General features: G+C 33.8%; 1 protein-coding gene across 2 annotated transcripts in view; it reads left to right on the top strand.

Moving 5' to 3' along the window:
* SLC24A2 (solute carrier family 24 member 2) overlaps positions 1-25,265 on the top strand; it is an 80,885-nt gene that overhangs the window by 30,827 nt on the left and 24,793 nt on the right. Inside the window, exons 3-6 of one of the 2 annotated variants that reach the window (XM_014057751.2) lie at positions 4,980-5,088; positions 14,126-14,176; positions 17,652-17,747; positions 18,576-18,649. In XM_014057751.2, the coding sequence (XP_013913226.2) occupies positions 4,980-5,088; positions 14,126-14,176; positions 17,652-17,747; positions 18,576-18,649 (330 nt within the window). The remainder of the gene's footprint in view (positions 1-4,979; positions 5,089-14,125; positions 14,177-17,651; positions 17,748-18,575; positions 18,650-25,265) is intronic. The other variant, XM_014057753.2, reaches the window with a different exon arrangement.

The following is a 25,265-nucleotide window of genomic DNA, read 5'->3' as shown; positions in this document are numbered from 1 at the left end:
CCACAAAGAAGGAGGAGTCAACCTACTTTCCAAAACACCAATGGGCAGGGCAAGAAACAATGGATGGAAACTAACCAAGGAGAGAAGCAACCTGGAATTCAAGAGAAACTTCCTAAGAGTGAGAACAATTAACCAGTGGAACTGGTTTCGCCTTCAGAAGTTGGGAGTGCTCCATCACTGGAGGCTTTTAAGAAGAGACTGGGCAGCCACTTGTCTGAAATGGTATAGGATCTCCTGCTTGAGCAGGGGGTCGGATCAGAGGACCTCCAAGGTCCCTTCCAACTTTGTTTTTAACAATAGCAATTCTCCTACCAGCAACCCAATTGTACTGCATTGCAAGTCATTACACTTGCAAAACTTACTTCCATGGATGCTATTACTTGGTTGAATAATGAAATGTCTGCAAGCAAATGAACAAGCTCAGAGAGCATTAAAGATCCCACAAAATTATTACACATTAAGATGATTACTAATCCCTGTCCTCATAGTGCTCAGCCTTTTGAAAAATCCTGTGTTGAAGGTAGAACTTTTTACATATAGGTGTCAATAACCAGCTCAGCTTCTGAAGAAATGCTCCTATTTGGGAACACTGAAATGAAAGAACATTTATCCTCTGAAGTATTGCAGATCACTTGCTGACTAGAAATAAATTTTGCTATTTCAAGCAGAAAACTGCAAATAGGACAATCTCTCATCTCCTTTAGAGAGCTTTTTATAAAGTAGTATAGTCTTGATGAAACATTTTTTTGCGTATGCACATTATCTGTTATTACAGTATTCCCTTCTGTTAAGATTAGTATCACTTTCTTTTCTTTTTCTTTTTACAACTTGTATACCAAACACTTGTCCAATTTATTTGGAAATTTTGTTTTGCATAGTTCTGAAGGTGAGCATTATAACAAATGATGAATATTATTTTGCAGAATGAAAAGATACCTGATAGTTTGAAAAAGGCTAATATAACTAATACCCAAAGAGGGACAAGATTTGATTTAAATAAGAAACTACCTTTAGTCTTTATTGAATAATGATAGCAAATTGTTTTCTATGATTTTGGACAAAAGTTTGAAAATAGTTTTACAGAATTTTATGCAATAAGTTCAAAGCAAGTTTTTATTTAAAAAAAGAAATTCTGAGGTAATAAAAGAAATGTTTTGAATATTCTGGAATACTTGGAGCAACATAATGAAAAACAAGCTGTGTTTATATTCTTGGATGTAGAAAAAGGCTTTGACAATTTGAATTGTGGTTGTTTTTTTAGAGTTCTAGGACACATGAATCTTGGAGATAATTTTATTAAATGGGTAAGGTTGATTTATGTTTTTCAGAAAGCACAAATAATTGTTAATCGAGAACTAACAAAACCTTAGGATATTCATAAGGGGACAAAATAAGGATATCCACTGTCTCTACTTTTGTTTCTTTTGTTTCTTGATATTGAATAGAGACATAAGACAAGTTTAAAAAATTATGGATGTTAAGGTTAAAAAACAAACATAATAGCATTCGTGGATGATATTAATCAAGGCATTAATGGAAAAATTAAAGGTCCTGGTACATTAGCAGATTTCAAGATCAGACAACAAAGATATTAACAAAAATATAAAATTACAATATCAAATAAGTAAAATTCTTCGCTATTACTATAATAGATATGGATTGTATGTGATTTAAAAATGAATATGATGCAACATGGACTAAAATCAATATTAAGAAGGGAAAAATTAAACTTGGGTAAAATTGGGTAGAATTTCTGTGATAAAACAAAAGTTTAACCAAAGATAATATTTTTGTTTAAAATAATACCTGTTTTGTCAACAGATGTACAATTTAAACAGTAACAAAAAAAATAGCTATATTTATATGGCATTTTTTTGTTTTGATGATAAGACAGGATAGATAATAGAAAGAAGGGAGTTATTTGTAACCATTGAGCAAGTAGTAAATTTCTACCTATATTTATAGCTGCTGTAAAGAAGATTGGAAACTTTTTTGTATCTTTTTTTTCTTTCTTTGCTTTTGCAATTTTAGCTTCTTGGTTTCCTTTTGTCTTCTTATTTTTCTTACTATACATTGGTTCCTGTTGGTCTTTTTTTTAAAAAATTAATAAAATTGTGTACGTGTATATGTAAATTGCTTCTGCATATTAGGAAGAAGTCCTAGCTGATTTGAAGAAAGCAGTTTTGTCTAGTTTCTCTTAATTCTTTGTGGATCTCAAATATATCAATAATTGTCTAATAATTGCCTTCTTTTGAGGCAATACATTGAATCAGAATATTCAATAAAATTGATTCTTCACACCAGATTTAATATGATTTTTAGCCCTGTTTTGGCTTGCAAACCATTTGATTCATTTATCCTTGTACAAGACATTCCCCCCCCTTCCCAAAATCAAACAAACAATTTCAGCTCTTTGCTCCCATCTTGTGGTCATTTGGACATTTGCAGAACAAATCTGGTAGCCTCATATTCTTGGAAAATATTAGACTACATACAACCTAACTATCTCTTATATTTCTGTTCCCTCCTGTGTTTTCCTATTGTGGGAAGCTCACCACCACCACCTCAGAAGAATGAAATATTTTGGGAAATATTACAAAAGGCAGGATAAAATATTTCCCCTAAGGAAGAAGTAGGGAAAAATCTTAAGGGAGGCAGAAACCAGCACCAGTCTCCTTGCCCCCAAGCAGAAACTGCGGAGGCCCGCTTTTAGAAATGCAGATTTGGTAATCCATTCTGAAAGACTGGGTCAGACAGGAAACAGGGTTGAGAGGATTAGCTCAGACAAGCATTTAGGATTTGCATTTCTCCTTTTGCCTATAGAGCCAACTATGACCCCACAGGAATCTGACAACAGCCAATAGAATATTAAAGGACACCTTCTTGCACAGGAACAGGAAGCTCAAATACAAAGCCCAAAGGCGGTACACAAAGCCACCCACTCTCAACTCCAGTTTGTCAGCTGCCGAAAACCACATATGGTTGGTAGTTCTGCTTCATCAATAAAGGGAACCTTTCTTTCCAATCAGTCTCCAGCCTCCATTTTATCTCCAGTGCCTTTCTCCCAGCTTGGAACTGGACCTGGATATTTCTTCCAATACTATTATATCTTTTTCTTCCTTTTTTATCATTTTTTTCTGTCTCCTTTTTGTCTCTTTCCAATATTCCTGTTTTAAAACATGAAATTATAAAAAAAATAATTTATATTAATTACAAATATATAATAAGTATTACAGAAGTGGGAATTGGACATAGATATGACAGGAAAGTAGAAAATCTGAATTCAAAATATGTTGATGAAAAAAACCCCAATCAAAAATATTTAGCAATATTTTCATTTTCACAGAAGATAAACCTATTATTAATCCATCTTCAGTTCTGAGGCAAAACCAGCAAATTTCCCACCAACTTTAGTTGGCTAAAGAAACGACTCTTTGGCTGTTATTCTGCTGAATGGTATTTTCTTTTAAGTGAATTGTGGATTGATAGTTATACTATTTAATCCTGGCTCCTTAAAGTCTGGAACTCAGGAAACCTAATTTGCTTCAAATTCTTTTACATAAGATGCAGATAATGTTTGGAAAGCAAAACAACTAAGGGAGACAAATTTGACATCCAGATAACCTTGGCCCATAGAAAATGAGATGGGGATATATATTTTAAATTGGCAAAATCAGGAAAAAATAAGACCTTGTGCAAATGCACTCATTTTCTGCTGCATCAGACTAGAACAGGGGTATCAAAACCACGGCCCGTATGCATTAGCAAAGGGGCAGAAAAGTCACAATACATCACGTGATGCTGCCATGACGAGAGTTTAACACCTCTGGGATAGAAACTGGGTGACTATGAGTTCTAATCCTGCCTGAGCCACAAAGCCAGCTGGGTGACCTTGGGCTAATCATTTTCCTCAGCCCTAGGAAGCCTCATAGCCCAGGCTTAGAACTCATATTCTGACCCTGAGGAAGTTGTGCCAGCTGAGCCTATGGAATGTCAGCCTTAGGAGATACAAGGCCAGGAATCACAGGAGGCTGAACAAACACAGGGGCCACCTGAGCAGCTGAAGAAATCAAATGAAGATGACATACAGCCTCCTTGCACACACACCCCACTCAATGATGAATAGACAAGTGTAGAGCAAAAAAGGTCTATTAGGTTCCTTGCCAAGCAAGGGTGTATTTATTAGAGGCAACTGGCTGCAGTTTTATTTAAAAAGCAGTTCTGACCATGCTCTTTTTATTGGAAACAATGGCTGACCTCTGGCATTTGATGTTTGTGAGGGAAAGCTTAAACTTGGACAATCCTGATCTGATTTTTGGGACTCTGGATTTGCTTTGGATGTTTTTTTCTGCTCATTCCTATTTCAAAGCAAACTCTGCAGGCAAGCCCCTGTTAACCCTCCTTCAGCCTTGAAGTAAAATGGAAAATCTTTAGAGCTTCCATGTTTTTGTGTGTGTGAGATGAAAGCCTGAGGCAATGGCAAACCACTTCTGAAAACCTATAAGAAAGAAAACTGTAGAGACTTGCCCAAGCAGTCTCTGAAAAATGGTTTCAATAAGTGAATGGGGAAAAAATAAAAATAGATCCCAGAATGGATTTCAATTCTTAGAGACATAATTATAGAAATATAATTATGATATAGACAGCTATTGCATTTACACTACATCTGTGGGTATTATGTCAATGACGAAGTACATCACAGCCTTTAACTAGCATTCTTCACATTTATTAGATGAGATAAATCATTTTAGTACAATGATATTTTTGTTCATTACCTGTCTCAATTTTTAATTGACTTCATGAAAAGGAAATCCTATTTTTCCAATTAAGGTTGCAAATGAGGTATAGATACAGATTCTACTGCAGTGTAAGTTGGAAAGAATGTCTCTTGTCTCTTTCTTTCTGTCATTTAAAACATATTTATCAGCATTTCCCCCATATTCTATGCTCAGAAATCTTTTTCCCCCCTCTTTCTTTAGATTAAACCATGCCTCCAAAGAGGTGGAAGTTCTGCATCTCTGCACAATAGTCTAATGAGGAACAGCATTTTCCAACTTATGATTCACACACTTGATCCACTGGCTGAAGGTATCACTTTATTATTACTGATTTTATGTTGTTCACTCACTCCGAAGTCAATGTTTACTAAAACTATTTTCATAAGCAACATATTTCTCTATTGTCTATGGGCACAGCTCTTAAATATGTCTATCTGATTATCTTAGTAAAGGTTGTGTACATGTAAAATCCTATTATGACTGAATATTTGTAATGCCTGCTTTAAGTTAGAAGACTTACTGAGATTATTTTTCAACCTACTCTACTCTACCTTACCTTAAATTAAATTAAATAATAAATAATATGGTCAGAGTTTGGTGCATATATTTGCATATGTGCATGTTCTATTATGATTTTTGTTTTCAGTATTTCAATGTGTTTCTGAAAGTATGCTTGTATTTGCAAGGCCTAAATATGTCTCTTTTAAGACTCTCTCAAATGGAGACCCTTCCATTTCATTTTACATAATTTAGATTAATGCAACATAAAAAGGTGCTAATTTTCCATTCTTCTGCAGTTATCGGTTTGCAAGTAGTTTTTAAAATGGTTGGAGTGTACTTTATAACCATTGCACTTATTTCATCGTTCTAAAATGAACTTTGATTAAAAGTGGCTTTCGCCATGCTTATTAGGCTGTCTTGAATCTGAATTATAGCTTTTAAAAAATTTAAAATGGAAATAAAAATGTTTGGATCAAATTTACCATCTTAAAAAACCTACAAAGTTTATAATTGCCACTGGTATGTTCTTTTTTCCTTTTTGAAGCATACTAGTGCATCTGATCTACTGTATCTATGGTAAACCACATGCAAAGATCAGAATGCATGAGGTTTTTTTTAATGGGGCAACCTTGAAGAAAATGTTATTATTTATTTATTTAGCATATGGCATGTCATACATGTACTAGCAATATAATGTAACATTTCAACTAGATTGATTAGTAGACTGCAACAAAATATAAATGTTAAAAAGATCTGTTAAAATATCAATGTCTAGAGCCATTTAACCCTTGAAGCACAGCATTGTTTATATTTTTAAAAAATAAGAAACTGGACTGGTATGTGCCCTACGCTTACAGCCGGTCATAGTGTGATCTACAGTTTGATGTGGGATCCTAAAATCACACGGAGGGGATGATACTATGCCCTACTTATATAGAGAGTCCCAGCAGAAGCCATCTGAGGTGCAAATCCTATTCAAGATTGAAGGAAACGTACTTCAATTCCTATGCTATAACAATACATTTAGATGGAACTTCCAGAAAATTATTGTAAAGTCTAATGCTAGTTTTATTTGAGAGGTCTTAATCAATAGCTAGTTACTTAATCTAAGTTTGGTGTTCCTTCAAAAGCACTTTTTAAATGCTATTTTGGAAATGAAAGAAAGAAAGCCTGCATAGAAAGGAAAAGAAAACAAAAAGTAAAAGAGGGCAACAGATTAACTTAAATTAAATAAAACTAAATAGATATATGTTCCCTATTTTTTATATATAAAATCTGTTCTTGAAACACCCAGACCAGCAAATCTTCTAGATTTAGGTTTGGTTTTTGTCACTTGCACACAAATTTTTTATCAAGACTTAAAATTCACGCATTACCAGACACTGTTAAATTTGCTATATGCAATATATATTTAGGAGATGAGGTTCAAGAGCAGGGGTGTCAAACCTGCATTGTCATGGTGTCATCATGTGATGTATCGTGACTTCCCCCCCCCCCCTTTGCTAAACTGGCATGGCCAGCGCATGATACATTCCATCTGCGGGAAGCGAGTTTGATACCCCTGTTCTAGAGTGATAATATCATGAATATTAGTAAAAAATTTCTTCTTTATTAAAACCACCCTCCTTCCAAAATCATTTATTGATATGGATTGTACGGCCATATTGAACGTAATCTTTGTATGTACTTTAAGCATAGTCTCTGGGTAAATTCCATGCACCAAGGGAGCTTGGAAAGGCTGTGTTATCAGTTTGAAGAAACAGGTGATAAAATTCCCGTGGAATAAAAATATTATGTCTTGAAAGGAGTTTTATGAATTACATTTAAGTCGCTCTTCCAATCTAACTTCTGCCTATGTAGTAGTTACATTAAATAGAATACCACCCAGGTCCAACCAGCAGTTTGTTACATACGATCTTTATTCTTTATAAATCAATATGCATCTAGCATTCTAGATGCATATTGATTTATTATACTTTCAAAAAAATCCTTTTTTAGGATGCATAGTTACAGTTAATTGATTTAATTGATTATTAGATGAATTGATCTAATAATACTAGTGATATACACTTCTTGAGAATGAGACACAATATTCTGCATCAATTTGTAATTGATAGCTTTCATTAATAAAAAAGAATAGTATTTCATTGCTACTTCATTCATTGTTTGTTTTACCATTAACAAAAGATTTAAAAAATGATAGAACTAATTAGGAGGAAGGGCAAAAGTGGGAAAAATAACTTTTCTCTGCAAAAAGAGCTGCTTTTCCTAACTATAGGCATCAGATATTGCCTTTAAAGTTCTAGTTGAGCCATGTGAAAAATTAGTTATTAGTTCCCAAATAGTCAGGGGCCGCATGCGGACAACTAATAATGCAGCCTCACAAGATTGTCAATTTTTAACATTATTTATACACATGATACATTAACTATATGATAGATAGATGATAGATAGATAGATAGATAGATAGATAGATAGATAGATGATAGATAGATAGATAGATAGATAGATAGATAGATAGATAGATAGATAGAGCGAGCATTTTATCCAGTTTTTCCTAAAGCATTATTTCCAGATTTATATATATGTTGCCAAGACAATCTCAATCTTACACGGGAAAAGACCCAAATACAACAAGACCAGCATGTATGTGTGTGTTTGTGTGTGTCTTTTCCCATGTAAGATTGAGATTGTCTTGGCAACGTTTCAGCGAGATCTCACTTGCCATTCTTAGGCTGGTGCTTTGGGCTTAAAGCGTGGTCGGAGCTGTCATCTTTCTATAAATCTTTTCCAGCACCTTAAAGCTATAGGACATGAAATTAATTTTGAAGGCACCAAGTTAATCTCCAAAACTGAGCACTTCAACAAGAGAATAATTATGGAAGCTATCAAAATAGAGAAACACCCCCACAACATGAATAAACGTGATGATACCTCCCACCTACCAGACATCTGGAAACCAGCCCTAGTCAACAAACGAGCCCCACCCACCACCCAGGCCATTACAACACAAAACAACAACAGACACACAGCCAGCACCAATCAGCACCAATCTACCAATCATGATACAGCCACACAGCCAATCAATCCACTTACTGAAACAAAGCCAGCACTCCACATATACCCACCAACATTTATAGAAAGATGGCAGCTCCAATCACGTTTTAAGGCCAAAGCACCAGCCTGAGGATGGTGAGTGAGACCTTGCCGAAACATTGCCAAGACAACCTCAATCTTACATGGGAAAAGACCCGAATACAATAAGACTAGCATACCTACACCTGTGAAAATCTCCGAAAACACACACAGACACCACAAACACACACACAATCAATTAAATTGGAGTATGCAGAATAGAAACTGGGATTTAATGTTAGCCTTCCAATGATTCAGAGTAATCCGTAAAGATTTCAAATTCCCTTTTGCTTAAAATGGAAATAATAAAGTCATCTCCCATTATGCTACATAAAAGAAGGATCTTTCATATCTTTTAGAGGAAGACAAAAGGAGAACATGTTCTCATTTTGTCTGACATACATTTTTTGCCAAGTCATGTCAGCAGCAGAGTTCTAATTCTTTGATTAATTAGAGAGAAAGGAGGAAGTAAATCAGTGTTCATTTATCCTCATGGGAGATTATTCTGTGGCTGCTGCATTTATTGTGGTTTGGATTAAATTCATTGTTTTTACACAATATTAGGGCACATTTTCATTTGCACAGCAATGTATTGTCATTTTTTATTACAATATCCTGTAAGATATTAATAACTTATATTTTGACCAACACCAAATTCTATATGCATTCTATTCTATAAGTTGAATCCTTGCTCACACCTTTGCTATTGCTATTGCTATTGCTATTTCTACACTAAGAAAGTAATTCTAGGAAAGTAACATCTTGTTTTACATTGCATAATGTGAACCATTTTTATTTTTCTGATTAGTCTGTTTCCTTTCCTCTCTCATTTCATCTTCATTGAAAATCATAGTTGTTAATTAATTTTTTATGTATGAAGAACTAATACCGAATGCCATGAATGTGGAATTATATTTAGTAAAAACCCTTACTTTAAAGAAAGATATATTGAACATTCTAAACACAACAATCTGTGAAGTTGCTTTTTAATGGTTCATAATTCGCTATGGAGCATATCAGAAGAGTATCTATTTTAAGTTGCAACCCTAAAGTTTCTGTTAATTACTATGTACTTGCCATTATCATTATAAAATAATTTGAATGAAACTTTATTGTTGGGCACAAGTAAGCAGAGAACAGGAGTTGAATTCAAAGCACTAAAAGTTTATTACATGCTACCTATACCCAAGAATGTGATCTATTAACGGTCAAGGCAAGATAAGAGATAAGAGTAAATGGAATTCACAGGGGGCTTGACTTTGGTCCTCTTGTGGCTGCATAGGTATTCCAAACTGATGACACATTTGACCCACCTTTGGGATCCATCTGGCCATCTCCTACACTTATGTTTGAAACCTATACTGTGAATAGTATAGTATAGCAATACTCCACTGAGCAAAATGTTGAATGTGTTTTATTTGTGCATTACAAATATTTATCAAGATACAAATCTACTTGCTCTATTCTGCTTACATAGAATTTGATTACAATGGGATGAATCATGGACATTGCTGAATTGTGTTTGATAGAGTGATGTGACATTTTTACCAATTTCTTCCTTCACGCAGTTGTCATGACAGATGCTGTAAAGGGAGAGTTGATGCTGGGTACCAAAATGGGAAGAAGGAATTGGTAGTAACAACATCCTAATTACATTGTCTAATGAACTGTCTCTCTAGGAATTTCTATTCACAGGGGAACTAGCAGATTTTAATCCAATCCAGTAACTGTTTTTGCATAGTTTGAGAGGTATATATTTATGTGTGGTATCAAAATTTTAAATGAAATATATAGATTACTTCATGATAGTATAATGATTTCAGTCTTAAATTAATAGCATGGATTCTACATCATTAGACTCATTAGCAGTACCGATAATGTACTGAAAAGGCAATGTTCATATTGCTTTAATGCTTAATTCTCAATTCTTTTTTGTTTGTTAATATGAATTCTATTTTAGAATTTTATTCATGTCCCTACTATTAATGGGATAAAATGTTTACAAAAAAATGCTAGTTATCTAATATACTTTCTCTTAAATGTTTTGGGCATATAATCCTTTTTTTTAGAATCATCTTGGATTTCAATTATTATATTTTATATACTTTTGGTTTATTATATATATTTTAGTCTTTCCAGGTAGTTTTTATCTTCCTGAAAATGTTTAGTTTATAGTACTTCTTTTAATAATTGCATTCTATTTCACAGACATTTATTTTTAGCCCTTCTAGATTTTATATTTTCCTAATTCACCAGGTTTTTTTTAACATCCTAGATAAGAATTTAAACCAAGCTATCTTTCTAGAATTAAGATTGCATCTTTATCTCAGGTTGCTGTCATTTCAACTGAGCAAGAAATGAGAACAGATATTGTAATGCATTTTGCAGGAGATATTTTGAATTCCATCTCTGTTTTAAATACTGTGCTGATGACCCTAAAAAAAATCTTACTACATTATAATAATGTACCCCAATATAATATTTTGAGGTGTGTCATAGATTTTAATAAAAACTTGACCAACAATTCAAATCTATTCATTTATTTGCATTCATGCATTATTTTAATGGCACCCCTTTTGGGTAGCGTCTAATTAATGCTAAGATGAGTTGTTAAGAAGTTAGGACAGAATTTTACTTTGTGGGCTAACTGTTTCAGTCATTTTAGTGAGAAAAGAAATATATCACTTGAAGCGATATAGAAAATGAAGAAGAAAGAGTGAGCCTGCTCAAATGTAGGACATCTTTTAGCTTAAGAGCCGTGGTGGTGTAGTGGTTAGAATGCAGTACTGCTGGCTACATCTGCTGACTGCAGTTTGGCAGTTCGAGTCTCACCAACTCAAGGTTGACTCAGCCTTCCATCCTTCCAAGGTCGGTAAAATGAGAACCCAGATTGGCAATATGCTGAGCCTGTAAACCACTTAGGGAAGCTGTAAAGCACTGTGAAGTGCTTTTGCTTTTGCTATTAGGATAGGATGGGGCAGCTTTCTAGTGGAGCCAATCTACCTCTTTAATAAATTCATCTATAGTCCCTTGTCACCAGACAAGCAGAAGCACAAATGAAACTTCATCTTTCAAGTAGTTGTTGGCCTGTCAAAAGCCGATCAGAACACATTGTCTGACATCTCTATTCCCTCTTCCTATCTAACGGCTCTAGGGATTAAAAAGTCACAAGGAATAAAATACAGTATGTAGAAAGAGATAAGAGGAAAAGACTTCCCTCAAGGATTCTCAATATTGAACACATAAAGTGAGGAAGAAGTCCCTTCATAGCCATAGTGAGCCAGGAGACAGCCAAAAAGTAAAGCAAGAGAGCAGAAAGAGTGCTCAGTTTGAAGCTAGTTAGAAAACAAAGGAAAGTATATTTCCTTCAGGTGCTCCTAGAATATACACATTCAGAAATGGGCATATTTACAACTGAGAAATAGTTACAAGAACTGAATATAGTTTAATAACACATGGATCAAATGGAATAACTGCTGATATTAAAACTAGCGTTCAATTTTATACACTTTATGAATATGTAATCTAGGCAAGCAATGCTTCAGAAATCAAGGTAATTCTTTAAAATGTAATTTTGATTATGAAATTTTGTCTATGGTTACTATGGACTTTTAAAAATAATCAGAGGAAATAGAAGTAAACAGAATTATTGAGAGTGAAGATGAATAAGTAAATGAATCTGCTATTGATACCAAACTATTATTGCAGAAAATCAAAGGTGATTAGAAAAGGAAATTTCTTCATAGACTTTTTAATATTGGGAATCAGATGTACAGTCTAAAGAAGGGCAGGGTTACAATCCTATTATATACATTTCTGAAAATTACAATATACACTGATCAATTCAGTGGAAGAATGTATTGAGTATTTAACCTTAAATGAATTGAACATGTATGATGATGCATGATGAGGATAATGAGAATGGCACTATATAGACAATATAGCTCATTGAGTTGGAGAAAAGCTATGTTCCTAAATTAAGTTATTATTGATGTGTTATTTTTTTTAGGTCTAGGTCTTATCTTCCAGAGGCCTTACTTTATTTTTATGTATTTAATTTTTTATGAATGTTCCATATAGCCACACATACTACTCATGTAACACTGTATGTGTTACAGAAATTCGCAACATAAACTCACACAGAAACTTGCAATATATATTTCCCCAAGATCCAAGGATAAGCAATTACATTGCTCAGAGGGGAGAAAAAACATTTCTAAAACAGGAGAACTCATCTTTCCACTTGATTCCAATGCATGGGGAAAACAGCCAGGTCTTCAGTGTCTTAAAAAGGCTAAAAGGTTTACGGCCATACAAATTTTTGAGGGAATGCTGTTCCATCGGCCAAGCACTGGCACTGAGAAGACACAACTTTATGGTTCAACAAGCGGTTCAACATTGTTTAATAGAAGGGACCCAGAACATCCTTCTTTAAGAGATCTGATGAGGGGAACAAACAATGGGAGTCTCTTCCTGTTTCTTAGCGCCCTAATCAACATTTATTTATTTTATGTTTGAGCTGACAGTTCATTTGGGAAAAGTGAAAAGGTCATTTACTTGACTCGTATGATGCCAGCAGTTTAGACAATCTTTATAAGAATTATATTATGTAATAAAATAGAGTATATGAGTTAATTATATTATATTAATTACATGTGTTTTATGTATATCCTTTCTTATTTTATTTATCTTATTCTGTTAATTCCTTTTTTATGTCTTAATTGATCTTCAATCATTCTGTCATAAATCATTACAATTTAAAAAAACCATTAAAACTAATTGTTTACCCTTATCAAAAAAAAATCATATAGTTTGGTTAAAGAAAAAAAATATTCTTCTGATATTGCAAAAAAGTAGAGAATTGTTTACATTTTCATTTCTTAAATGAAATTCTAATGAATAGAAGTTTCATAAGTGCACAGTTGAAGATCTTGAAGATTTTACCTACAGTAATGTTAATTATAGAAATATGCAAAACTGTTTAATAATCCGAGAATATATATTTATTTGAGCCATGGTGACGCAGTGGTTAGAATGCAGGACTGCAAGTACTTCTGCTGACTGCTGGCTGTCAGCAGTTTGATTCTCACTGGTTCAACATTGACTCAGCCTTCCATCCTTCCGAAATGAGGACCCAGATTGTTTTGGGGGGCAATATGCTGACTCTGTAAACCGTTGAGAGAGGGCTGTAAAGCACTATGAAGAGGTATATAAGTCTCAGTGCTATTACTATTTATACATTAATTCAGTAACATGAATGCTATTTTTTGGCTTCTCATATCTCTGAAAAGACAGATTTTTGGTCCAGAAACTTTTAAATAATACACAATTTCACTCATCTACATTTACATCTAAAGTATCCTGAAGAGACTGGACCATCTTACCGAGACAAAATCTAACACTTTTTCATTATACCTAACAATATAATAAGAAAATACAAATTGCAGATTGTAGGACTAAGGAAGAAAGATTATTCTGCTTGCATGTTCAGTTGTGTTTAAAGCACTTTGCACAACATGCTTATTATAGAATATTTAATTATTATTTTTTAAATTATGGAAAAACAATTAATTTTGGATTTCAGCAACTTGAAATCTACTCTATAGAAAAGTTACTGCTATGGAATTGATTAAGAATGTATGAAAGCATGTCAATTACCTTGAATGTCTGAGAGTTCCTTATCTCTGTTGTCTTTTACTATAATGTTGTAGAGCTTGGATCATATGGAAAGCTAAAATATTATGACACAATGACTGAAGAAGGTAAGAAATATTTTAGATTTTTTGTGTCAGCCTTTTTATTTATTTTTATTAAAAAAACCTGTCATGGTTATTTTTTTTCTTTCAGTTCCTCTCTGCATGACATCAGTGTCATAATGTGATGTGTTACCATTTTTAACCCTTTAATATTTTTTACTAACTTGCATTTAAAATTTTATTTTCATGCAGCGTATATGATCAACATAATATTAAGAATACTTATATAATATTGATAAATGTTCAACAGATAAGAAATAACTGTACATATTTTTAACCCTGCATTCTTCAAATGAGCTTATTTACTTTTATTAACATTTAGGAAAATTGTTCATCATGGTTATTGTTTTTTATATTAAAAAGTTAAAAATTGATATTTTTAGTTCCACAAATAGATATTTGTAAATATTAGTGTTTTTGCCAAATTTCTTATAAATTAATTATATACCTTCTTCATATTAGAAAATGTTATTAAATTTCATGTATTTAGGAGAGCACATGAATGCATGAACAGGTTGATGTGCTACATTTTTTAGCTTTCTATAGTAGAAACATAAGAATTGAACATCAGAAGAATTAGTGTATAAAGGTCATCACAGAGATTTTAGAAAATGAAAAGCAGTGAAGCTCATTAGTGCTAGGTATTGCAGGCATGTCATTAAGGTAGAAATTGGTTCAAGTCTTGCTGTAGAATTGTGTTACTGTATTTAAACACGTGAACAACCATTTAACAGTTTACAGGACTAAGTGACAAAAAGTACACCAGAAATACTCTCAGTTCTTTCTGTACTGAAAATCAAGCTGAATTTGAATTTCAAGAAGAGCATTTTTCCTTTATTTTATCTTTATATATTCTTGGACTGTATGATTATTAGATGCTGAACTGTGATTTGTTATTCAGAAAGTCTTCATTGAATGAAAGGATAACATCTGAGTTGCGTATATTATTGCCTTAACACATCTGTACTTTAGGACAACAGTTTTGCAAAATCATGTGAAATAGAGAGAAACTGAGCAGCATCAGATTGATTTAGTACTTTGTTTTCCTAAGCCTTTTGTAATTCCACAGGCAGCAGAAGGGGAGAAGCAGCTTTTAAAACCTGGGTGACTCCATTTTTAATTCTGCTATATTTCTTTGTTGAAGGACCATTCGGCTTTGATGGTGTTTATGCAGCATCACTGCTTATCCAGGAGCCTCTGACATTTTCAGTGTACTTGCAAAACAATATCATATTTCTCTGATATATAAAAGGTATTGAAGAGAGATGAGTGTTAATGTTCTCCTGTCTACCCCACCTGGATATGTTTTTCTTACCATTTTAAGGAAATACAATGAAGACAGCAGATATACAAAAGAATCTGAACAGGAGAGAAAGAGAGAAAATTATTTAATTTTTCCCCCACCTTCCAATTTCCGTTTACTGCCCCTATCATTTTTGTCTCAGCTGCTCAGCTGCCTTGTTAGAACTCTGATTTATTTTCGAATCATGTAAATCTTTCCTCTATGAACCAGATAAGTGTGTGTTTAACAAATGTTTCTTGGTGAATGCAGTGTGAAATTCAACTCTTTTTTTAATGAATCCATAGTCATTTAACTTAAAAAGTATTCCTTGTCTCATATAATGAAATGTGTTTTAGTGCTTTAGTAGGTTTAAAACAGGAAATGACAGTAGCAGTGCTACAGAATAATTTCTTCCTTGAAATGTAGCATCATTTCTGAAATATTTCTATTTAACTATTGTTTTTCTGAAGGAGCAATAGGGAGCAAATACACATTCCAACTTATTCACACAATGATGCATATTTGCATCATTCATATTTGCATCGTGTTGACACCACATGTATGTTGCTATTTTTGGCATTCTTACAATTTTCTTCAAATGTCTCTGGTTATTTTGGGTTTTTTTTTAGAATTTATTTCTCCTTGATAATATAGCATCTTTTCAAATGATCATAATTATTTTATGTGAAGTATTTTAAAGAAAAAAAATTAAGGTACATTGCTTAAATAAGCCTACGAATAATTGAAAAAAATTGTAGGCTGCTCTTTTATTTATTTATTTATAAATTTTATTTGCTGCCCATCTTACCATAAGGTAACTTTTGCTTTTTTACTCCATTTTTTAAAAAGAACACTTATATTTGACAAATCTAAGATTAAATATTTCAGTCAACATTTCACTCTTTTAACAAAAGTTTGCTTGATAGTTATGATATTCTAATGTTAACAGGACTGATAGCTATTTGAACAAACAATGACTGAACAAGATGAAGGAAGCAAAAATATTTGATTTCCTGACAAATTCTTCAAGGGATAAACTTATTAATCTCAGATAAATTCCACCTTATTTTGTATTTTCCTAGTTCTCCTAGTCCTCTACTATGTCTGAAAGGTTAACATGGAATTACGTGTGCTATCATATCATTTTTGGAAGTATGACAGTCTGCCGCTATCACTCAGCAACAATGTATACATCAGGTCTAATGACAGCAGGAGCAGTACCTGCAGTATTGCACCGTTATAAAGGAAACCACATAATGAGATTGTTCAAGTTCCAGGAGAGAAAATTTACATTTTTGCTTTCTGCATTCTTCACTACTGATTTTTTATTCAAATGCAAATGTATGTTATTTGAGAATTTGATGCTATTATTTTAGATTTGATTTTTCCATTTATACGTTAAATAAAAGGAATGACCAGACTACTTATTTCTGTCTTCAGCATTTTTCTTTGAAATAACTATTTAAATAGCCTTTCTTTTCTTGAAGTGTAATATTTGTGTACCCTGTGAAATATTGTGTATCTTTTTGCATTACTTTTATTTAAATGCTGATATTTTCAAATTGTGTTAGCTAAACTAAATATATTGTTCTGTGAAAAACTGTAATAATAACTCTGAAATATCTCTGAAATGTTAATTCTATTCATAATAGCAATTCTTTTGAAAGGATATATGTGCCAGTGTCTTACCTGGGGAAAAATCAATTGTATTGGTGACTATTACACTTCTTAAATATTGTTATTTCATAATGAGGTATCTAAGCTTTCAGGTATATACTTATCATCTCCTGTTCAATGCTTTATTGCTTCTAATGTAATAAACCATTATTTTTTCTAGATTAATATGAAAATAAGAGATTTTCATATAAGTAATCTGTAACATAGGGATGTAAAAAAAGAGAACCAAAGCAATGTCTCTCTTTTGCCTTCCCTTACAAATACTAAGATTGGTAGCTATTATTCAGTGCTAATTTTCTACCATTATGTTTGAACTACCCATCTAGTTTAGGATAATAGGAAAGCTTAAATCTATGTCATATTTTGAAATGAAATACTTATTATTTCTGCTGGGAAAAGTTTGGAGTAGGGAGCAGACCAACTTAGCAGAATCCAGAGTGACATGCTACCACTAAATGCATAAAAAGTGAAGCAGTGGCTGAGAAATAACTATGCTTTAACAAAGATGTATATATTTTGTAGGAAAGTTCAAAGAAAGGGCATCTATTCTTCATAAGATGGCCAAAAAATCCCCAGAAATAGATGGTGAACAACGGAACGGAAGAGCCAAAAATGCTGGTAAGTATAAGAGATCAGCTTTGTTTCCTTCAAAACAGATATTTATTTCATTACCATAGGTTAACATGGCTGTCCTCCTAAAATGCTTTTTTGATATGTTAATTTATTGGAAAATTCCTCTGGAACCTTTACAATATATTGCAAAGTTGTGTATATGTGTATCATTGTGATATACATCTGAAAGCAACTAAACTTACTTTAGGTCAATAATATGACTAGTATATATTATAACACCCTCTATGCTGCTCTTGAAAAGTATTTGGAAGCTTTAATTATTGCAAAATGCATCTGCATAGGTATCAGATACTCAACTCATGTAACATCATTACTACAGGAGTTGCAGTTGCCAATATGTTTCCATTTTGTCACAATGTAGATTGCCTTACTTGCAGTTCACCACTTGTTTATCCAAATTAATTTATACTCAATTAAAACGCAATTATTGTTATAACTGACTCCTGAGGAAAAAGGCTTGAATGATCTTTTTTTTTCACTGAACAGGTAAAACAAATTATATGTTAAACCTACATTTCCCAATAAGGTTACTTAAACCAGTTCTTCAGAATAATGATGCTTAGTATAAGACAGCTATTTCAACCCATGTCAACATTTCAGTTTGTCTTTCATATATAGGGTATTTAGTTCTCTGCATTTTAACTGAAACTTACTACAAAAAATAAGATACTTGCATTCAGTTGTTCAGTCAAAGTAACGCATGGGCATAATCCAAATTAGCCCAGAGTCAATATGGAGTTGGGTGATTTATAAATTGAATAAAAGACTGATTGGTCTTCCGTTTTACATTTCTTTCTTCTGTTTATACTTCAGAAAAAATTGAAGTGGAAGTGACACCACCCAATGATGAACCAGTGCAAAATGGAAGTGCTGTTGGTGCAGAAGAGGTATCATTTTTTTTCATTCTTGCTTTTCTCCCTGTGCTTAATTCTATGTTATCCTAGAATTATCACAATCTGAAAAATGAAACCTATTTGTATTATGAACCATAGAGAGATTCTTTTATTTTTGGAATTTGAGGTCAGTTTTTGGCATTACAATTCCCAACAATGCAAAGTTACATTATGGAATCCAGTGTCTTTGGTTCTCACATATTATTCTGTTCAGCTACATTGTTCACAAATAGCATGGGCAATGATTGATGATAAAGGGCATTTTAATCCAAAAATATTTGCAACTTGAGGATTGAAAACCAATGCTTTCAATGCAAATTTAATGGAAATATATCCCTGAGAGCTATATGGAGATAATATACAGCATCTTTACAAACCAAGTTTATTGGAAGCTATACCCTTTTGCAATATATAAACTTTAAAAAAATCTGTTGAACTATCGCTTTGCTGATACATGGCAAGTGATGTGTTGCCATGCATCAAATGTACTACATAAAATGTTTCCTTCTAAGCCTGTCTTTTGATTTACTCTACCACTTCACAGTGATGAGAAATTAAAGACTAGGAAAGAATGTGAATCAATATATTATTAATCTTTTTCCTTTTCATTCCTGATGATATCAATTTAATGATCATCATATTATTTGGAAAAAAATATTTTTAATTAAGTAGTAGGAGATGGCAGAAGATAATAACAAACATGACACTCACAACTAAATCAATCAAATCTCATAAGATTGCAAAATATATAACTTAATATTTCAGTTTTTGGAGCCCAAAATTAAAGTATATCATACAAAAACAGTGAAATATCATGGTATTATGCTTGAGATCACTAAAATTGTGCAATATTCTTGATCTTGGAATTTGCAATAGATGTACTATAAATATATTGAACTTTATTTGTGGAGAGAATGTATGTTGATGTCCATGAAAATTATTTTGCTTGCGACTAAAAGAAGCATTCAAACTGATTTGCCTTAATAAAGATGACTTTCTATTATAAAGATTTCTAAAAAGAGTGAATTCTAAATAACTTTTAAAATAGTTGATAGTGACAGTTAAAGTAACAAAATTACTTCAATGTAATCTAATTTTTTTAAAGCATATTGAGAACAAAATATATTTTATTACATTTTTACATATTTAAATTTTAACCAGTTTTTAATGAGAAAACTGTGTGTGTGTGAGAGAGAGAGTGAGAGAGTGAGTAAGAGAGAGGGGAGGAATACAATGTGCAATTAGGTTCCCCCGCTTCCTAATCAGCAAAAATACAGTGTGCTTGAGTGATTTTTTTAGGATAGGAAATTGGGATATTTAATTGACTTACAATATTGAGGATAGCTTTTACTCATTTTTAGGGGGCATAGGAGTATACAAAATGAAACATAGCATGAAGGTTTAAAATTACTGTATCATTGGAAAAACTCAATTATCTTTCTTGATATTCCTAGATGGAACAGATTATTTGAGAGACTTTCTTTCAACATCCAGAAAGAGATGCAATCATGCATACATGCATATCAGGGATGGGTCCCTGCCAGTCCTAGCCTCTTCTATAGAAGAGGTTCCACAAATCTACAGTGCTGTTTAGAACCGGTACCAGATGCCTTCCCCCGCCCGTCTGCACATCATCAAGATGAAGAGCGAGAGGAGGAATTCTGGGAGTTGAAGTCCACAAGTCTTAAACCTGTCAAGTTTGAACACCCCTGGGGTTTATTTTTCTAAAGGGTTAGGGGCGCAAGGGTCTTGTAACTTGACAGCTTTAAGACTTGCATACTTCAGTGCCAGAGTTCCTGAGCCAACATGACTAGAGGAGGAATTCTGGGAGTTGAAGTCCACAAGTCTTAAAGCTGTCAAGTTTGAATACCCCTGGGTATTTTTTTCTAAAGGGTTAGTGGTGCAAGGGTCTTGTAACTTGACAGCTTTAAGACTTGTGTGCTTCAAATGCCAGAGTTTGTGAGCCAACATTTTGGTTGCTAAACAAGAACATTGTTAAATGAGTTTTACCACATTTTACAAGTTAGCCATGCCCACCCAGTCACATGACTGCCAAGCCACTTCCACCTGGTCACATGGCCAGCAAGCCACTCCCACCTGGTCACATGGCTGGAAGCCACTCCCACAAAGCAGGCTACAACTACAGAAGAGGTTCTAATAAATTTTGAAACCCATCACTGATGCATATATATAAGTATATATACTTAACAATTTTGTAACCTTTCTGGATAAGTATCTTTATGCAGTATTGAGTGATAAGGAATAAGCAAAATAAATTAAAGATAGGAAACTATAAAAAAGAAAATCTAATTAAATTCAGTTTCCACTGACGCTATATCGTTCTGTTCATGCAAACCAACTTTACTTATGTCACATCCTCATCAATATATTGCCCTTAAACATTTTACAACTTTCTCTTTGAGGTTCCTATCAACTACAAGAATCTCATCAACTCTGTTTTGAGGATGTCATCAATTTCATTAACTCAAAATTTTCTCAGTCTTTCTCTAGCTCTTGAAACATTCTTTTTTGTTGCTGTTATTGTTCTAAGTATTTTCCTGTGAGTGCAAAATCTGCTCCTTTTTTAAATCAATCAAGTGTTGATCCATTGGTTTTGACAGGAATTGAGTGATCAGCTTGTTGCCCAAGTCTGATGTTATGGCCTAAGAGAAAAATGCGTCCATTTTTAAGTCACCTAGCTGGCTTTAAGTCACCTAGCTGGCTTTCATACCTAAGGCAGAACTAGAACTCACAGTCTCCTGTTTCCAGCCTGGTACCTTATCCACTGGACTAAACTGGCTCTTTCCCCTTGACCTATTCACTCTTCATATCATTGTTTTGTAACTTTATCTTTATTAATGCTGTCCATTTGACCAAGGCCACCTTAGTATTTTTTTTGGACTAGTTATTTTTATATTCAATCTACAATCATTAATAAACCATTCATCTTTGACCCTATCTTTTCACCATTTACACTTACTTATTTATTAAGAAAATTTATATGGTAATTCAAGCCACTCTTAGTGACTCCAGGCAGCTTACGAAGATAAAACGGCAATCAAACCCCTAGAAATAATTAACAGAACAAGTTCCCTGTTCCAATCCATCTATCTCCCCTTTCCATATTCCGCTCTTGCCATTACCAACCACGCTCACTTTGTTGTAAGTATCCACAGTTTTCTTATCTCTTTGCTCATTTTTTTCTTCCGTCTTTTGAACTCTGTCCTCCACTTTCGTCATTTGGTAAACACCATCAGTTTCTCCATCAGATTTTTCTGTTTTGTATTGCATATTCTCCAATCTCTTTTCAATTCTCTCTGTCACAACTAATAGATTTTGAATGATTGAACATAATCATTTGCAATGTTACTGTTTCTTTTTCCTGCTGAGCCATTCTTTCAATTTTGCAGGCACTGCCACTATAGGGTTCAAGGCTATTTTAATAAACTTCAAACAGGATCATTTATTATCTTTCAAGTCAAAATGTTGCCTTCCCTCCAATAGCTAGTGATAGAACTTCCAAAAGGCACCTGTATAAACAACTTGTGCTCTTCCTACTGTCACTGTCAGTAAACAAACTGAAAGAACCTTGAATCTCAAGTGATCAAAGAGAAAGAAGAATAAGTGGCAGTGTAACTGCTTTTCCTCCTGTTGTTACAACCCTCTTTATAATCCTTCTTATTATCTTCTTTATATTCCAAGCTTAAAAAATAAACCTTAAATGGAGATCAAAAATAATCCAATCAATCAAATGAAGCATTATAAAAAAGGGGGGAATTTTAATCGAAGAGCCGAGGTGGCACGGTGGTTAAATGCAGCACTGCAGGCTACTTCAGCTGACTGCAGTTCAGCAGTTCGCCTGTTCAAATCTCACCAGCTCAGGGTTGACTCAGCCTTCCATCCTTCCGAGGTGGGTAAAATGAGGACCCGGATTGTTGTTGGGGGCAATATGCTGACTCTGTAAACCGCTTAGAGAGGGCTGAAAGCCCTATGAAGCGGTATATAAGTCTAACTGCTATTGTTATTGCTATAATCCATAGGTATAAGCAAAAGTGAAAAAGAAGAAGAAAGAATTAATCCATTCTGTTTAAAAAATAGGGAGCCTTTGCAAAAGTTCCATCCATGAAAAAAAATTAGAAACTGGATAACACACTAAGTTCAATGCAGATCAATCTCACTGCCTTCTGTCTTCTGTTTTCAATCTTAACTTAAATTTTTTTCTTGGGTAGTCTCTTCCTCTAATAATAAAATTTCCTCACCAATTCGATACACTTTTTCTTGCCGCTTTCTTCCTCTTCCGGAACTGTCCCAACTTCAGCAGCTTCATTAGCTGCATTTCTGTCGCTGGAAAAAAAGGGCTATTCCTGGATCTTTCAGGGACTTTGTGGTGTCCCTGAGATCAGCAGGAGATGCCCTTCTCAATCACCATCTCTGCGGTATTGTTTAGGTCCAAATGGACCGTCCAGCAGCAGAAATTCGACTGCGATCTCGGAGCACCAAGATTACATGTTGTGATGTCGTGACGTCAGCTCTCCTCTCCACAAGTTCCCTGTTCTGAAGTGCACTAGACATGTTAACCCATAATCTATCAAAGTGCGCAACAGACTTTATGTTCAAGTTCCAGAGCTACATTAGCACCTCTTTTCTGCATTGTTTTCATCATCACTGTCAATTTTCAATATCATTTGCTCTGTGAGCAAGATAATATGTCAGTTATGCCATTATCTGAGGAATGCTAGGAGCAAGATGTTCTTCTTTAGACATTCCACTACAAATGTCCTTACACGCTAGACAAATAGAAAGTTTTTTATTGATGACTTGCCCTGTTGCTGGGTTACGAGTCCTCAACATGGCAAAGCAAAGTCTGCTGCCTATAATTGCACACAACTAAAATTAGAACTAATCTGAGAATGTGAGATCTTTGACATTATTGCTGTGTATACATTACTGTGATCAAGAGTATATGTTCAAAAGCACCACAATATCAGTCTTCACATGGCTCTTGATATTTATTCTCTAGAAAGTCAATCTGTGGGATTCCTGAAGCTCTCTGAGCGTGCTTGTTTTCTTGCAGGTATATCAGTACTTTGAGCACTGAGGATATTATCTAGTTTGTGTAATGAAAGAGCTACAAGAAAACAACCAAGCTCAGAGGGAGCATTGAGGACCCCTCATTTCAACCCTGAGCTACAAATATTCTCCTTTATAAGTTGATCTGTATTTAGCAACAGCAGAAACATCCGAGGCTTCAAAATAGTCAGATACATTATTCTAATGTAAACAAGAAATGTCACACCACATACAAACATACATATATGTGCAGCAGGACATAGGAATCAATACATCAATCCTTGCCTTTTCCTATCTTCTATCTCTCTTATCTTTGTTTCCCCCTCCAAAGATTCTTGGATTACTTCCCTCAGCCTTTCCCTCACCTCTTTGATATTTACATAATGATTTGTCTGGCCTGAAAATAAATGATTTCCTCATAACCAGCCTTGGCTTTCAAGTACTTAGTCCTCAATATATGTTCACAATTGGGACTAGAATTTTTGTCATAAGTCATTGAGGTAAATAAATTGAATCATCATATGACCAAATCCAATTTTATAACCATAGATACTATGGCTGCAAGTAAAGTCACCATGGTCATAAGTTGAGTCGTGTGGTTGCAAAATAAAATACAAGGTTATAAGTGTAAATCCAATTTAACCAATGGCATTTTTTTTTAGAAACACTGGACAACAAAAGATTTTATTTCCTGAACACTATGGATGTTTCTTATAAATATTTAGCGGTTAATCATTAAAATAACCTATAATATAACCTATCACATACCATTTTATAGAAAGTGTTTTTACACAATGGCGGTGTTCATCCTTTGGTACCTGTTGGCTTTGCTGCACACATGAAAGAAGCATACAAAAATTTGGATCTCTTGTTGAAGCACATCCAGTACAGCAAGTACAATCTATGAGATCTAAAAACAATGACTGCTGGTTGGAATGTAGCTTTGATACCAAGTGCTGTTGTTACATATGTGAATGGGACAGCTGTGCAAGAGAGCCAGATTACATTAAAAAGAAATGGCCACTTTGAAAGAATTTGGTTCCAGAACAGAAAAATGTGGCACGTGAATGACTTGCTGACCTGACAAAGATATTTTTGCCCTCACTTCACATAAAACTCAGACTGATGAAAATTTTTGTGAAAGATTAAGGAAGGCATTTTTGTTTGTCTACAAATTAGAAACGAGCAGTTTGAAGATTTGTTAGTGGAGCCAGAGAAAATCATCTGCAAAGCAAGGATGTTATTGAATTTTGGGGGGGGGGGGGCTACATAGCACCAAACTACATAGATTGACAATTTTTTTATAGCTTACAAGGCCATGAAGTGGTCACTGAATGTATCATTGAAGATTCATTGTCCACATTCACACTTGGATGATTCACACAAGGATCTGAATTGCAATCACATAATTACATGGACAGTTCAAAATTTGAATTTAGGTTGTAACTGACTTTTTTGTTAATTTGAGTTATCATTAAGCAAACAGTTGTAAGTCAAGGAATTACTTGTAGCATTCTTCAGATTGACGCCTCTTGATTAT

Source organism: Thamnophis sirtalis, unplaced genomic scaffold (assembly GCF_051295495.1).
Source record: "Thamnophis sirtalis isolate CommonGarterSnake01/CBP01778 unplaced genomic scaffold, rThaSir2_p1.2 scaffold_5, whole genome shotgun sequence".
NCBI lineage: Eukaryota > Metazoa > Chordata > Lepidosauria > Squamata > Natricidae > Thamnophis > Thamnophis sirtalis.
This window is presented reverse-complemented; position numbering and strand designations above follow the sequence as displayed.